The following is a 16,217-nucleotide window of genomic DNA, read 5'->3' on the forward strand; positions in this document are numbered from 1 at the left end:
CCATAGTGGCTGCACAAATTTACACTTCCTCCAACAGGGTTGGAGGATACCCTTTTCTCCACATCCTCTCCAGCATTTTTAACTACGTATTTTTGAAATCAGCTTTTTATTTAGCAGTACTAGCAAGTTTTTCCTTCTTTATTCTTCCTAAGGTGGAGTTGTTGTGTTTTGTCCCATTGTAAGGTTATAAAATAGTTTATTGTACATATTCTCTGCCTGGGTTTTCTTCTCCCTATTTGTCCCCATTGTAAGTTCAGTTATAAAGCTCATTGGGTATGTGTGTTTCACTGACATGTTTGTAATTTCTCTGCTCATTTCCTTGGGATGAATTTGTTACAGAAACATTGTACACAGAGGATTCCAGAGGAGTTTTGGCTTCTATGTGAAATGTAGTCCTCACTGCTCGCTCACTGACACGATGTCTCATTTCTTACAGAAGTCCCATCTGAAGCTCTCCCCTATCTTAGCAGCTACCTTATCTAGTCCGTACCGCCATACTCCCGTGGACCATCTGTGATCCAAGACTCAACAGGAAGGGGGTGTTTCCCATGAACTAAGGGTATGTTTCCTAATGTGTTTCTTGTCGTTGGTCTGTCCCGACTCCGTCTCCCCAATGTGGGCACGACTGCTGCTAACGCCTGTGTGTATAGGTTGCCATCGCCTTAAGAAAAAATGTCATTAACTCCAGGTGAGATGGGGTAGGTACCATGTCTGGGGGACAAGAGAAAGGGATGAGGGGGCAATGCCTGAAGCAGGCACACAGGTCTTAAAAGTGCACTCTTAGGTCCTTGGAGTAAACATACTGCCCTCTGGCATAGGGCCGGGAGACACAGAGGAGAGCAGGTGAAGAGGGCATGCCACCGTCAGCAACAGAGAGGCCGCCATGGCGTCCGTGACCTAGCAACTGAGAATGCTGGAGATGCGCACACTGGGTGTGGAATGCGGTGACTGCGAGTCCCAGGAGAGGGCCTTGGCCTCCCGGGCCAGCCCCACTGACTATGGCGGCGAGAGCCCCTCTCCCCCTGGAGAAAGGAGCCTGCCACGCTGAGCAGAAGATGGTGGAGTGGGACTGGTTTTCCGTTGGCAGTTCTGTGCCTCTGAGCTCACTGTCCTCGATCCCAGACACTTCGGGAAGAGTCCGGTTAGTAGATGCTCTGGTTTTCTTGCTGTGTGCGTCTTGTGGTTAAACAGACACGGGTTATGGTGTCACTGTTTTTAAGCGTACAGCTCAGCGGCATTAAGGATATTCACAGTGTTGAGCAACTGTTACCACCATCCCTCTCCCCAGGCTACAGCTTTTGTCACCGTCGAGCACTACCTACCCCTTCCTGCCTCACCCAGCCCCTGGTAACCGCTCTTTTATTTTCTGTGTCTGTGAATTGGACTAGTCTGGGTCCTGCGAAAAGTGAAATCTTTCAGTATTTGTCTCTCCCTACCTGGCTTATTTCTCTCAGCATAATTAGTCTCCAAGGTTCATCCTTTATGTAACGTGTGTCCAAATTTCCTTCCATCCGAAGACTGAGAAATGCCCTGTTATATGGATCGACCACATGTTGTCTCCATGTTTGTTCCTCCATGGATGGAGAATCGGCCCCCACCCCCACCCCGCCACAGCTTAGCTATTGTGAATAATGCTGTTACAAACATGGGCGTACCAGTGTCTGTTTAAGTCCCTGCTTTTTCTGCAGGTGTGCATCTACCCAGAAGAGAAATTCCTGTATCACACGGTAAGTCTTTGTTCGTTTTGAGGAATCCCGGTACTGTTTCCCACAGCAGCCATACCAGTTCATAGTCCCACCAGCAAAACACAAAGGTTCTGGTTTCTCCACATCCTGGCCAATACTTGCTACTTTTGGTGTTTTTTGTTAGGAACCATCCTGTTGAGTGTGAAGTAGTATTTCATCAGGTGTGAGATGTCTTTAGCCAGGTCAAGTAAAAAGAAAACAGATGATTCTAACACAGATACTGAAGATAGAAAGATATCTGCTGTAGGTAACAACGTAACTAGAAGTAAACTTGTAAAACACAGTCCTTTGTTTGCCTCCTATTTAACTTTCCATTTTACAAACACTGATTAGGCAGCTTCTCTAGGCCAGGCTTGGGCTTTCAGGGCATTTCCTCTCTGCATTCTTTGTGCATTTGGTTCTAAAAGAAGAACGGTCCTCTAAGCCAGGGGTCCTCAACCTCTAGGATCTAATGCCTGATGATCAGAGGTAGAGCTGATATCATAATAACAGAAACAATACTGCACAGTAAATGCAATGCGTTTGAATGATCCCCCCCCACCCCCCATGAAACCACGTCTGGTGCCACAAAGGTGGGGTACCACTGCTCTAAACATTTTCTAGGGGTGGAATGTTTTTCCATGTTATTAGATAGTCTTACACCTTCACAGCTGCAGAGGCTTATGGTGAATGAATCACCTTACTGCTCACTGGGTATGAGCGCATTTTTCTGCCAGAATTAATCCTCCATTGCTTCACGTTAATGAAGTATTTTTTTCTTTCAACAAATCAGGCTCATCTCTGTTGAACAGCCAGACATCATTAAAAGAGGCAATCTGAGGTCATAAACACAGTGAGGGAAAGAAGCCTATCACACAGGAATGCTTACTGCATGATTTCCCTGTTGAAAATCAGGCAGAATGTTTGGGGAGATGTATTCTGAGATGAGCAAATATAAGGACAGATAAGGAAGTGGTGATAATGTATGTCTTTCTTCGCTGAGTGTGGGTATGGGCCTGTTGATAATTCATTGAGCTCTCCACTTGGATTATTACGTGCTCTTTCCTATTAATGTCTATCTGATTCTTCACAATACAGGTAGCTTTCAAAACTCCTTAGCCCTTCTAACCCAGTTCAAAATGTCTCTTACTCACTGAGCATCTAGACTTCCAGTTCTAGTCTCATCCCTGATTACGTTACATATTCTGTTTTGTCATATGCTCTTAGTGTCTGATATATTGTGAGTATCTTCCTCCTCTGGTTGGTCACATTTTGTTTTAATGGCAACTAGAATGGCCATAATCAAAATGACTACATGTACCAACGTGTTGGAGAAGATAGAAAGTGCAGACTTCATACATGTCTGGTGCGGATATAAAATGGTACAGCCCTTTGGGAAAACAATTTAGAACTTTCTAAAAAGTGAAACATACATTTGCTGTGAAGTGAAGTGAAGTGAAGTCGCTCAGTCGTGTCTGACTCTTTGCGACCCCATGGACTGTAGCCTACCAGTCTCCTCCGTCCATGGGATTTTCCAGGCAAGAGTACTGGAGTGGGGTGCCATCGCCTTCTCCAGAGGATCTTCCCGACCCAGGGATCGAACCCAGGTCTTCCGCGTTGTAAGCAAGACGCTTTACCATCTAAGCCACCAGGGAAGTAAATCCCAGTCCTGGGTATCTACATGAGGAAAACGAGAACACACCCTCACCCCAGGTTTTGGATAGAAGGGTTTACAGCAGCTTTATTCATAATAGTCTAAACCCGGGGCCAATCCTGATGTCCAAACACTGAGGAGTGAGTCAACAATCTGTGGTGCATCCCTACACGTGAATACTACTCTGGGGGGTCAAAGCTGCCCAGTACTCACACAAGCTACAACATGGATGAACCTTGAACAGAGGCAGACACACGGTATATCACACCGCATACCAGTCCAGTTCTATTCCGAATGCTGGCACACAGCTCCCTTGTATGGAGCTAGCATCCATTATTTAACCAAGCTCTCTTGTTGGACTCGAACTCATTTCCCATTTGTCAATATTACAAATGTGGCTGTGTCGACCATCTTGGTGGTGAAAGCTTTTCAGCCAGTCTTCGTTATGTCCTTGAACAAATGCCTGGCAGTGGGACTGTGTATTTGAAGGTTTGTGCATTTGAAGGCTTTCAGGAAACGCTACCCGATGGCCCTTGGCAAAGTGTGCTGGGTCAGCACTCCCACCAGTGGAGCCTCTAGAGTCTCCATTCTCAAAGATAGCACTTCTTTCAAACACAGCACTTCCCTCTTACACATAGCGTCTTCCCTTCGACTATAACCATGGGGGGCTATTCCAGGTACAAGGGTCCCACTCTCATGATGCCCTGTATTCGTTTGCAGTTCCCGTGAGAATGAGGTCGCCCTGCCGTTGATCCCCAGTAACACCAAACGCCAACTGGTAGGGCTCTCTGTAGCCACCATCGGCTGGATCCTCTGCACCATGGCCATGGGCCTGGTGGAGTGGCGAGTGTGGCACATCAACGACACGTCGCTCTTCCCCCGGGACCTGGCCTCCGTGGGGATGTGGAGAGTCTGTGTATTCCAACACACCAACACCGTCAACAGAGCCACTGAGTGTCACCATTACCGCTACCTTGATTCTTACCTGCCTCGCGATATCTGCTTTGCGCAAAACCTCTTCCTGCTCGCCAGCTTTCTAGGGTTTGGGGGCAAAGTCTCCCTCACCTTTGCACTTCGGCGAGTGTACCTGAGACTTCCATGGAAGGACAACGCCCTCAATCCATTTGTTATTGCAGGACTTCTCAACACAGCGGCCAGTGCTTGTGTCACGATTGCCATCGTCTGGAATTACTACGTGGTGGTACACAAAGAGGGAATTTCCTTCCCACCATCTTTCAACATCTCCACCAAGCCAGATACGCAGCAGCTCGGTAGTGCCGTCCTTGTAGCATCTATCGCTGCTTGCATGATGTTTTTAGGTGGTTTGGTTTCCTTTTCTTACAATTCCCCCTTCGAGACCCGAATCCATCCTGCGCGTGCAGAAATCTATAATCCCTCACTGCAATGACTTTCCAAACCCCACATCCCCAGGAGTTTACATGGGAATATGACCAGGATGCTTTGTCAAATAGGTGCAAGGACTCTCAAGACCAGGACGAAAGTAGATTGGGGCAGAAAATGGCCGTTACCTTCTGCCTGAATTTGATTCATTGACTACTTGGTTGAATAAATTGCATGAAAAATCTTACCCAGCTGCCAGATGGTCTTATTGGATCTGCATTTTAAGTATTGTGAAATAAATAATACTCGAAACGTCACGTGTGGAAAAAAGCTTCTGAGATGATCAAATCTCCCTCCTAAACTTCTGCTAAAAACAACCAACGTTATGTCCTGTGACATCATAATTACATCTCTTTAGCATGTAAAATTCTCCAAGATGTTTCCAAGTAGAAACGTATAAGGAATCCCCCAACACCCACTTCCAGACTCAACACTTACCAAGATTCTGCCCTACTAGCTTTCTCTCTTTCTTCCTCTCTTTCAATCTCTTTTTCTTTTTCCAAAAGATTTTAAAGCAAATCCCAGACGTCGAGTCCCTTCATCCTTTCCCAATATTTGACACTCATCAATATTACTCCAGTATTACTAACAGACGGATGTTTCCTCGCATAACCATGTTTGTAAAAAACATTTAAGAATTATTTAATAGTATCAAATATTAGAAATTTTAAATGCCTCGAAAATAATTCTATACTCCCCCCCCCAAGGCACTCACACTGCCTCTTAGGTCTTAATCTAAAGCCCTCCCCCACTGTACGCCCTCTGCCCTTTAAGAAAATGATTTTGACTTGAAATAGGTCAATTATCTTCTCTGAAATGTGTGACCTGCCAAGGCTGAGATGTGGGGTCAGATTTTTGAGGGAGAATATTTCAAAAGTGGTGGATGACAGTAACTGCTGCTTGTATGGATGCTAAGATCCACGGGTGGATCACTAGGGGAAAGTATGCTCCTTTTTCTGTTTCATCTCGTTTCCATCTAACCGCGTCATCTCCTGATGGTCTGTGTTTCAATCAATTATTGCACTAAGGATTACAAGAGGTGAGTTTCAGGCATGAACAGTTTTACTGTATTTATTAGCTGGGATGCTAGAATTTTGTTGAGCATGTTTCATCTATTTTCATCAGTGATATCGACCTGTAGTTTTCCTTTCTTGTGGCATCTTTGTCTGGTATTGGTATCAGAGTGACGGTGGCCTCATAGAATGAGTTTGGCAATTTACCTTCCCCTGCAATTTTCTGGAAGAGTTTGACTAGGATAGGTGTTAGCTCTTCTCTCAATTTGTGGTAGAATTCACCTGTGAAGCCGTCTGGTCCTGGGCTTTTGTTTGTTGGAGAATTTGTGATTACCGTTTTGATTTCCATGCTTGTGATGGGTCTGTTAAGATTTTCTATTTCTTCCTGGTTCAGTTTTGGAAGGTTATACTTTTCTTAGTATTCGTCCGTTTCTTCCATGTTGTCCATTTTATTGTCGTATAGCTGCTGATAGTAGTCTCCTATGATCCTTTGTATGTCTGTGTTGTCTGCTGTGATTTCTCCATTTCAATTTCTGATTTAGTTCATTTGATTCTTCTCCCTTTTTTTCTTGATGAGTCTGGCTAATGATTTGTCTATTTTATTTATCTTCTCAAAGAACCAGCTTTTAGTTTTGCTGATTTTGGCTATGGTCTCCTTTGTTTCTTTTTCATTTATTTCTGCCCTAATTTTTATGATTTCTTTCCTTCTACTAACCCTGGGGTTCTTCATTTCTTCTTTTTTCAGTTGCTTTAGCTGCAGAGTTAGGTTATTTATTTGATGTTTCTCTTGTTTCTTGAGGTAAGCTTATATTGCTATGAACCTTCCCCATAGCACGGCTTTTACTGAATCCCACAGGTTTTGGGTTATCGTGTTTTCATTTTCATTTGTTTCTATGCATATTTTCATTTCTTTTTTGATTTCTTCTGTTATTTGTTGATTATTCAGAAGCGTGTTGCTTAGCCTCCATGTGTTTGTGTTTTTAATAGTTTTTTTTTTCCTCTGGTAGTTGACATCTAATCTTACTGCATTGTGATCAGAAAAGATGCTTGAAGTGATTTCGATGTTTTTGAATTTACCAAGGCTAGATTTATGGCCCAGGATGTGATCTATCCTGGAGAATATTCCGTGTGCCCTTGAGAAAAAGGTGAACGTCATTGTTTTGGGGTGAAGTTTCCTATAGATATCAATTAGGTCTAACTGGTCCACTGTATCATTTAAAGTTTGTGTTTCCTTGATAATTTTCTGTTTAGTTGATCTGTCCATAGGTGTGAGTGGGGTATTAAAGTCTCCCACTATTATTGTGTTATTGTTAATTTCCCCTTTCATACTTGTTATCATTTGACTTATGTATTCTGGTGCTCCTATGTTGGGTGCATATATATTTAAAACTGTTATATCTTCTTGGATTGATCCTTTGATCCTTATGAAGCCTCCTTCTTTGTCTCATTTCACGGCCTTTATTTTAAACTCTATTTTATCTGATATGAATATTGCTCCTCCTGCTTTCTTTTGGTCTTCATTTGCACGAAATACCTTTTTCCAGCCCTTCACTTTCAGTCTGTATGTGTCCCTTGTTTTGAGGTGGCTCCCTTGTAGACAGCGTATATAGGGGTCTGATTTTGTAACCATTTTACAATACTGGTGAACAGCATGGCAGCTCCTTTAAAAAGTAAAAATAGAATTACCATGTGACCCAGAAATCCCACTCCTGTGTGTATCCCTGGAGAAAACCTTAATTCCAAAAGATACGTCCACCCTAAAGTTCACTGCCGCACTATTTGTCATAGACAAGACATGCAACATTTTTTAATCATAGCAGAAATGGGAAAAAAACAACAAAACAAAAACTTAAAGCAAGCAGTCTATACAGGGGTTCAAATTACTAGGTATTTGTAAAAGTAGAGGCTTAAAGATGAGTGAACAAAGCAAGGATCACGTATCAGGACCAAGTCCTATGATAGCATTCGAACAGCGGAAAAAATGATTTATAATAAAAGAAGTAGCACACTGTCATCTTTTTTTTTTTTTATCTCCCCATCCCAGGAACTCAGAATTCTGAGGCAATGGTCAGCTGAGATCATGGATGATTTTTTTCTTTCTTTGTATTTTTCCAACAGCTTTATGTTTTCTGTTATGAGCATGCATTAATTTTTAATCAACTTATGCAGTATTTTTTCAACATGTAAAGAAGACCTCTGCGTTTTATAAATTACACTCATAAGCATTCTTCTATTTCACCACGAGAGGGCAGCAGAAGCACAGTAAATATTTATTCATACACACATATGAGAGAATGCATCTAGAGTTTACGTCACATTCATAGTCATTCTTCTATTTCTCCACGAGAGGGCAGCAGAAGCACAGTAAATATTTATTCATACACACATATGAGAGAATGCATCTAGAGTTTACGTCACATTCATAGTCATTCTTCTATTTCTCCACGAGAGGGCAGCAGAAGCACAGTAAATATTTATTCATACACACATATGAGAGAATGCATCTAGAGTTTACGTCACATTCATAGTCATTCTTCTATTTCTCCACGAGAGGGCAGCAGAAGCACAGTAAATATTTATTCATACACACATATGAGAATGCATCTAGAGTTTACGTCACATTCATAGTCATTCTTCTATTTCTCCACGAGAGGGCAGCAGAAGCACAGTAAATATTTATTCATACACACATATGAGAGAATGCATCTAGAGTTTACGTCACATTCATAGTCATTCTTCTATTTCTCCACGAGAGGGCAGCAGAAGCACAGTAAATATTTATTCATGCCCACATATACTCGGGAGAGTCCCTTGGACTGCAAGGTGCTCAAACCAGTCAATCCTAAAGGAAATCGGTCCTGAATATTCATTGGAAAGACTGATGCTGAAGCTGAAACTCCAATCCTTTGGCCACCTGAGTGCGGAGAATTGACTCTTTAGAAGAGACTCTGGTGCTGGGCAAGATTGAAGGCAGGAAGACAAGGGGACGACAGAGGATGAGATGGCTGGATGGCATTACCCACTCTACGAATATGAGTTTGAGCAGGCTCCAGGAGTTGGTGATGGACAGGCTCGCAAAGAGTAAGACTCGACTGAGGAACTGAACTGAGCTGACTGACATATACATAGAAAATTCTAATACAGTGTCAAAAGGGACACACTATGCCAACAGTGGTGTACTACACGTTTTCATAATACATCCAGAAAATAACCACAGATGAATACCTCTATGTATCGTTAAAAGGATACAAGAATCTGTACAACTACAACAATGCAGCCATTTGAGTCAACGTGCACGGACTGAGAGATGATCATATTAAGCTAAGTGAGTCAGACAGAGAAAGACAAACATGAAATGATATCACCTAAATAGTGGAATCCAAGATATGACACAAATGAACATCTGTATGAAACAGAAGCACACTCACAGACGTAGAGACAGACTTGTGGCTTCAGAGGCAGAGACAATTGGAGGAGCGATGGAGTAAGAGATTGGGGTTAAGAGATATAAACTTCAGTATATGAAATTGATGGGCAAGTTCCTACTGTAGAGCACACAGAACTATATTCAGTATCCTACGATCAATCGTAATGGAAAAGAATACATATGGGACTTCCTGGTGGTCCAGTGGTTAACTCCTCCACTGTTGGTGGGAATGTAAGTTGGTGCAGCCACTATGGAAAACAGTATGGAGGTTCCTCAGAAAAGTAAAACTAGAATTATCGTATGATCCAGAAATTCCATTCCTGGGCATAAACCCAGACAAAACTGTAACCTCCAAAGATACATGCACCCCGATATTCAGAGCAGCACTATTCACAGGAGCCAAAACAGAAACGCATCCTAAATGTCCACTGACAGATGAATGGATAGAGAGAAGTGGTACATATATAGAACAGAAGAGTACTCAGCCATAAAAACTGAAATGATGCCTTGTGCAGCAACATGGATGGACTGAGAGAATGTCAAACAAAGTGAAATAAGTCAGACAGAGAAAGACAAATAGCAGATGATACCACTTATATGTGGAATCTAAGTATGACACAAATGAACATATCTATGAAACAGAGACAGACTCATGGAAACAGCAAACAGACCTACGGTTTCCAAGAAGGAGGGGGGTGGGGAGGGAGGAGTAGGAGGGTGGGGTTAGCAGATGCAAACTATTCCATATGAGATGTATAAACAACAAGGTCCTACTGTAGAGCACAGGGAAGTATATTCAGAGTCCTATGATAAGCCATATTGGAAGAGAATAGAAAAAAGAATATATATGGGACTTCCCTGGTGGTCCAGTGGTTAAGACTCCACACTTCCACTGCAGGGGGTATGGGTTTAATCCCTGGCCAGGGAACTAATCCCACATACCCTGCAGCATATTAGAAAACAATAAGATTAAAGAAAAAAAATATATATATGTACATATATATATACACACACACGCAATGTATATACACAAATATATGTATATAACTGAATCCCTTTGCTGTAAAGCAGAAATTAACACAGTATTGTATACTTCAGTAAAAAAAAATTAACATGACTGGGATAAAAAGATTAGTATATTTCATTGTTTGTAAATTTTATATCCAAAGAAAAGTACTGTAAACAAATACAGCTGACCACTTCATGGCAGGCTTGCTGAAATACTTATGGAGGTGCATACTGATGTCTGAAATTTATCACCAAATACACCAAGGAATAAGATGGATTGATGGATGGATAGTGCGATGGACAAATGGATAGACACATGAGAAAGGAAGTATGTAAAATAGTTACAGTAGAAGCTAGGTGGGAAGTCTTTGTGTATGAGCTAGAAAACATGTTCAACCTCGTTGAATGTTTGGAAATTTTTACAATAAAGTGTTGGGGAAAGTACAGAGCAAAGAGCAATGAAAACCACAAGCACACGAAGTACAATTTCAACTTTACAAATATGAACTGTAAAAAGATGCAGAGGAGAGAGGCTAAAATATTGTGTGCTCACAGTCCCTCAGTCATGTCTGTTTCCTTTGCAACCACAAAGACTGTAGCCCACCAGGCTCCTCTGTCCGTGGGATACTCCAGGCTAGAACACTGGACTGGGTTACCATTTCCTTCTCCAGGGGATCTTCCCGACCCAGGGATCTAACTCCTGTCTCCTGCATTGGCAGGCAGGCTCTTTGCCACTGAGCCACTAAGGAAGCTCCAGAGTATGAACTGTAGTGAAATAAAACATGGCTTTTATTTACTTTCTCATACTCCATGCACTGACCAAGTTCTTTTCCCAATATCCACAGACTACATTTTCCATAATAAAAGTAGCATCACCTTCCCTCTGACCCAAGGGAGACAGACCTGCCAAGCAGCAGCATCACCCTGCTTGTGATCTTGTTCCCCACCTTGTGATCTTGGCTTTGAGCACCTGCTGGGGCTCCCAGATTCCTGCAATCACAGCTCTAGAGACGTGTCCCCATTGGCTTCACAGAGCTGACCAAGCCTATGGCTGACTCATCTGTTTGGACTCCCAGATGCAGCCCCATCTGTCCTGGCTTCATCTTTGCCCATCATGGTGCAACCCCTCCCCACTTCTTTTTTTTTTTTTTCCTCTTTATATGTATACATATTTGAGGGAAAGTAAAAAGCTTATTGAAACGTACATGTGGAAAGGCACACAGGTCAACACAGAGAGAACTGCCCCCACTTCTTTCAACCACACCTTCTAGCTTCCTGGAGTTTTTCTCCAAATTTACATTTCTTATTTGAAGTGATCTTTGTTCAGAAGTCAAAAATGGGAAATTTACAAAATTTTCTACGCAGTAATGCAAAATTCTTACATGGCAAAAACACACAGGTCAAAAGTGACAAAATGATAATTAAGAAATATTTGGAGACACCTGACAAAGGGTTCATTTACCTAATTTATTCATAGTTCAAATTCAAAACTTAAAGAAAAGATGAAAAGCCCAGTAGAAGACAAAGATGAAGTATGTATAGGGAACAAAGAAGCACAAATTACCCAGCAAAAGGGAAAAGAGACACAAATTTCAAAAAACAGGGAAAATGTTGAACCTAACTTGTAATGAAAGAAATGCAAACCAAAACAATCATGGAAAATGATTTTTTACCATGCAAATTGCCAAAACTGCAAAGAGAAAGTTGAAATATACCGAATTTTTCCTCCAAATTGAGGATGAGGGATTGGAAAATGAGTGCTCATGGATTGCTGTGAAAGCATAAATCATGCAACTTTCTGAAGAACAATTTGACAATATCCAGTAAACTTATGGCGACCCACTCCAGTACTCTTGCCCGGAAAATCCCATGGACGGAGGAGCCTGGTAGGCTGCAGTCCATGGGGTCGCTAAGAGTCGGACACAACTGAGCGACTTCACTTTCACTTTTCCTTTCATGCATTGGAGAAGGAAATGGCAACCCACTCCAGTGTTCTTGCCTGGAGAATCCCAGGGACGGGGGAGCCTGGTGGGCTGCCGTCTGTGGGGTCGCACAGAGTCGGACACGACTGAAGCGACTTAGTAGCAGCAGCAGCAGTAAACTTATAAATGTATGGAGCCATTTAGCAAGACACTGTTTTGAATTTATATTGCAGAAATATTTATGCAATTTCGCCAAGATTATATATATGATACTCAGTGCAATATGTTTTTTTCCCATCATCCTAGAAAATCTCTTTGGGCCCTTTCCCTACACTGCCCTTCCCCCAGCAACGCCTGTTCTCAGTTCTGTCAGAATAGATTAGTTCTGCCTCATCTAGGACTTCCTATAGATGGAGCCTACAGCATGTACGTGTACAGTGGCTTTACAATGGTGTGTTACTTTCTGCTGTACAGCAAAGTAAATCGGCTGTGTGTGTGTGTATATATGTATATGTATGTTTACACATACACCCACTTTTTTGAATTTCCTTCCCATTTAGGTCACCACAGAGCATTGAGGACGGTTCCCTGTGCTACACAGATGGTTCTCATTACTTATCAAGGCACTATTCTCCAAAATATATAAACAGCTCATGTATCACAGTGTCAAAAGAAAAATCAATTAAAAAAACGGGCAGATCTAAACAGACATTTCTCTAAAGAAGACATACAGATGAGCAACAAGCACATGAAAAGGAGCTCAACATCACTAATTATTAGAGAAACGCAAATCAAAACGACAATGAGGTATCACTTCACACCAGTCCGAATAGCCATGATCAAAAATTCTATAAACAGTAATTCCTGGCGAAGGTGTGGAGAAACGGGAGCCCTCTCGCACTGTCGGGGGACATGTACATTGGTACAGCCACTATGGTGAACAGTACGGCAGCTCCTTCGAAAACTAAAAAGAGAATTGCCATATGACCCAGCAATCTCACCCCTGGGTATATTCCTGGAGAAAACCTTAGTTCCAAAAGACACATGCACCCCAATGTTCATTGCAGCACTATTTTCCACAGCCAAGACATGCAACAGTTTTTAATCACACCAAAAACGGAAAAAAACCCAAAACGAAGCAAATACAAAAAAATCCTTGAAGCAAACAGTCTCTAAACAGGGGGGTCAAATCACTTGCTTTGTGTAAAAGTAGAGGCTTAAAGATAAGTAAACAAAGCAAGAACCAAATACCAAAATCAAGTTCTATGCTAGCATTCTAACAACAGAAAAGATGATTTAACACTAAAAGTACTAGCACACCCTCATCGTTTTATCTCCCAGTCCCAGGAAGTAAGAATTCTGAGCCAAAGGTACAGTGAGATCATGGGTGATTTTTTTCTTTCTATTTTTCAGGCAAATTTATGTTTTCTGTTATGAGCATGTATTAATTTTTAATTGAGTTATACAGTATCTTTTTCAACATGTAAAGAATATATCTGCGTATTATAAATTACCTTCATCAGCATTCTTTTCTTTCCCCACGAGAGGGCAGCAAAAGCACAGTAAATATTCATACACACATGTACATATGAGAGAACACATCTGGATTTTATAAATTACTTTCATAAGCATTCTTCTGTTTTTCCACAAGACGGCAGCATAAGCACAATAAATATTTATTCATACCAACATATACTCTGGAGATTCCCTTGGACTGCAAGGAGATGCAACCAGTCAATCCTAAAGGAAATCTGTCCTGAATATTCCTGAATACCCCACTTCCAAGGGCAGAGAAGCCCCAGCAAGACTGTACAGTTCAGTTGAGTCACTCAGTCTTCTCTGACTCTTTGCATGAACCGCAGCACGCCAGGCCTCCCTGTCCATCACCAACACCCGGAGTTTACCCAAATTCATGTCCATTGAGTCAGTGATGCCATCCAACCATCTCGTCCTCTGTCGTCCCCTTCTCCTCCTTCCCTCAATCTTTCCCAGAATCAGGGTCTTTTCAAATGAGTCAGCTCTTCGCATCAGATGGCCAAAGGATTGGAGTTTCAGCTTCAACATCAGTCCTTCCAATGAACACTCAGGACTGATCTCCTTTAGGATGGACTGGTTGGATCTCCCTGCAGTCCAAGGGACTCTCAAGAGTCTTCTCCAAAACCACAGTTCAAAAGCATCCATTCTTCGGCGCTCAGCTTTCTTTATAGTCCGACTCTCACATCCATACATGACTACTGGAAAAACCATAGCCTTGACTAGACGGACCTTTGATGACAAAGTAATGTCTCTGCTTTTAAATATGCCATTTAGGTTGGTCATAACTTTCCTTCCAAGGAGTAAGTGTCTTTTAATTTCATAGCTGCAATCACCACCTGCAGTGATTCTGAAGCCCTAAAAAATAAAGTCAGCCACTGTTTCCACTGTTTCCCCATCTATTTGCCATGAAGTGATGGGTCTGGATGCCATGATCTTAGTTTTCTGAATGTTGAGCTTTAAGCCAACTTTTTCACTCTCCTCTTTCACTTTCATCAAGAGGCTCTTTAGTTCTTCTTCGCTTTCTGCCATAAGGGTGGTGTCATCTGCATATCTGAGGTTATCGATATTTCTCCCGGCAATCTTGCTTCCAGCTTGTGCTTTATTCAGCCTGGCATTTTGCGTGACGCACTCTGCATATAAGTTAAATGAGCAGGGTGACAATATACAGCCTTGACGTACTCCTTTTCCTATTTGGAACCAGTCTGTTGTTCCATGTCCAGTTCTAACTGTCGCTTCCTGACCTGCATGCAGGTTTCTCAAGAGGCAGGTCAGGTAGTCTGGTATTCCCATCTCTTGAAGAATTTTCCACAGTTTATTGTGATCCACACAGTCAAAGGCTTTGGCAGAGTCAATAAAGCAGAAATAGATGTTTTTCTGGAACTCTCTTGCTGTTTCGATGATCCAGGGAATGTTGGTAATTTGATCTCTGGTTCCTCTGCCTTTTCGAAATGCAGCTTGAACATCTGGAGGTTCACGGTTCACGTATTGCTGAAGCCTGGCTTGGAGAATTTTGAGCATTACTTTACTAGCTTGTGAGATGAGTGCAATTGTGTGGTAGTTTGAGCATTCTTTGGCACTGCCTTTCTTTGGGATCGGAATGAAAACTGACCTTTTCCAGTCCTGTAGCCACTGCTGAGTTTTCCAGATCTGCTGGCATATTGAGTGCAGCACTTTCACAGCTTCATCTTTTAGGACTTGAAATAGCTCAACTGGAATTCCATCACCTCCACTAGCTTTGTTCGTAGTGATGCTTCCTAAGGCCCACTTGATTTCACATTCCAGGATGTCTGGCTCTAGGTGAGTGATTGCACCATCGTGGTTATCTGGGTCGTGAAGATCTTTTTTGTACAGTTCTTCTGTGTAGGACGGGCGGAATCACATTTAGAATCAAACTCCCTACCCGCCAGAGACTCTCAGAGGGATCAAACAAACCTTGTGCGCATCATGACCCAGAGACCCCACAGAGGCTGAGACACAACTGTGTTTGAGTGTCTACTGCTGAGGTAAGGGTCAGCAGTGGACTGCTGCGGGAAAGGGACTCTGGCTGCAGCAGACCTGAGTATGGCATAAGCCCTCTTGGAGGAGGTCACCATTAACCTCACCATAGAGCTGCCAGAACTTACATAAGATTGGGAAACAGACTCTTGGAGGGCACAAACAGAACCTGTGGGCACCAGGACCCAGGAGAAAGGAGCAGTGACCCCACAAGAGACTGACCTGACTTGCCCGTGCGTGTTCAGGAGTCTCTGGTGGAGGCATGGGTCAGCGGTTGCCTGGTGCAGGGTTGGGGGCACTGAGTTTAGCTGTGAGTGCATGGGACCTTTTGAAGTAGGTTGCCTTTTTCTCATTACCTCCACCATAGTTTGGCCTCAGGTCAAATAACAGGGAGGGAACACAGCCCCACCCCTCAACAGAAAATTGGATTAAAGATTTACTGATCATGGCTCCACCCATCAGAACAAGCCCCTTTCCCCCTCAGTCAGTCTCTCCCATCAGGAAGCTTCCACAAGCCTCTTATCCTTCTCCATGAGA

General features: G+C 42.6%; 1 protein-coding gene across 2 annotated transcripts; it reads left to right on the plus strand.

Annotated features, from left to right (window-relative positions):
* The first annotated feature begins 925 nt into the window (after window positions 1-925).
* Window positions 926-4,966, plus strand: LOC145535262 (claudin-34-like). 2 transcript variants are annotated; one of them, XM_081563621.1, is made up of 3 exons: window positions 926-1,141; window positions 1,689-1,727; window positions 4,099-4,966. In XM_081563621.1, the coding sequence occupies exons 1-3, from the start codon at window positions 999-1,001 to the stop codon at window positions 4,784-4,786; spliced, it is 870 nt and encodes a 289-aa protein (XP_081419747.1). In that variant the 5' UTR covers window positions 926-998; the 3' UTR covers window positions 4,787-4,966. The 2 variants fall into 2 exon arrangements, with proteins under 2 accessions (XP_081419747.1, XP_081419748.1); XM_081563622.1 differs by lacking the exon at window positions 1,689-1,727.
* Window positions 4,967-16,217: the final 11,251 nt, after the last annotated feature.

Source organism: Giraffa tippelskirchi, chromosome X (genome assembly GCF_054371585.1).
Source record: "Giraffa tippelskirchi isolate mGirTip1 chromosome X, T2T-mGirTip1v1.2.pri, whole genome shotgun sequence".
Taxonomy (NCBI): domain Eukaryota; kingdom Metazoa; phylum Chordata; class Mammalia; order Artiodactyla; family Giraffidae; genus Giraffa; species Giraffa tippelskirchi.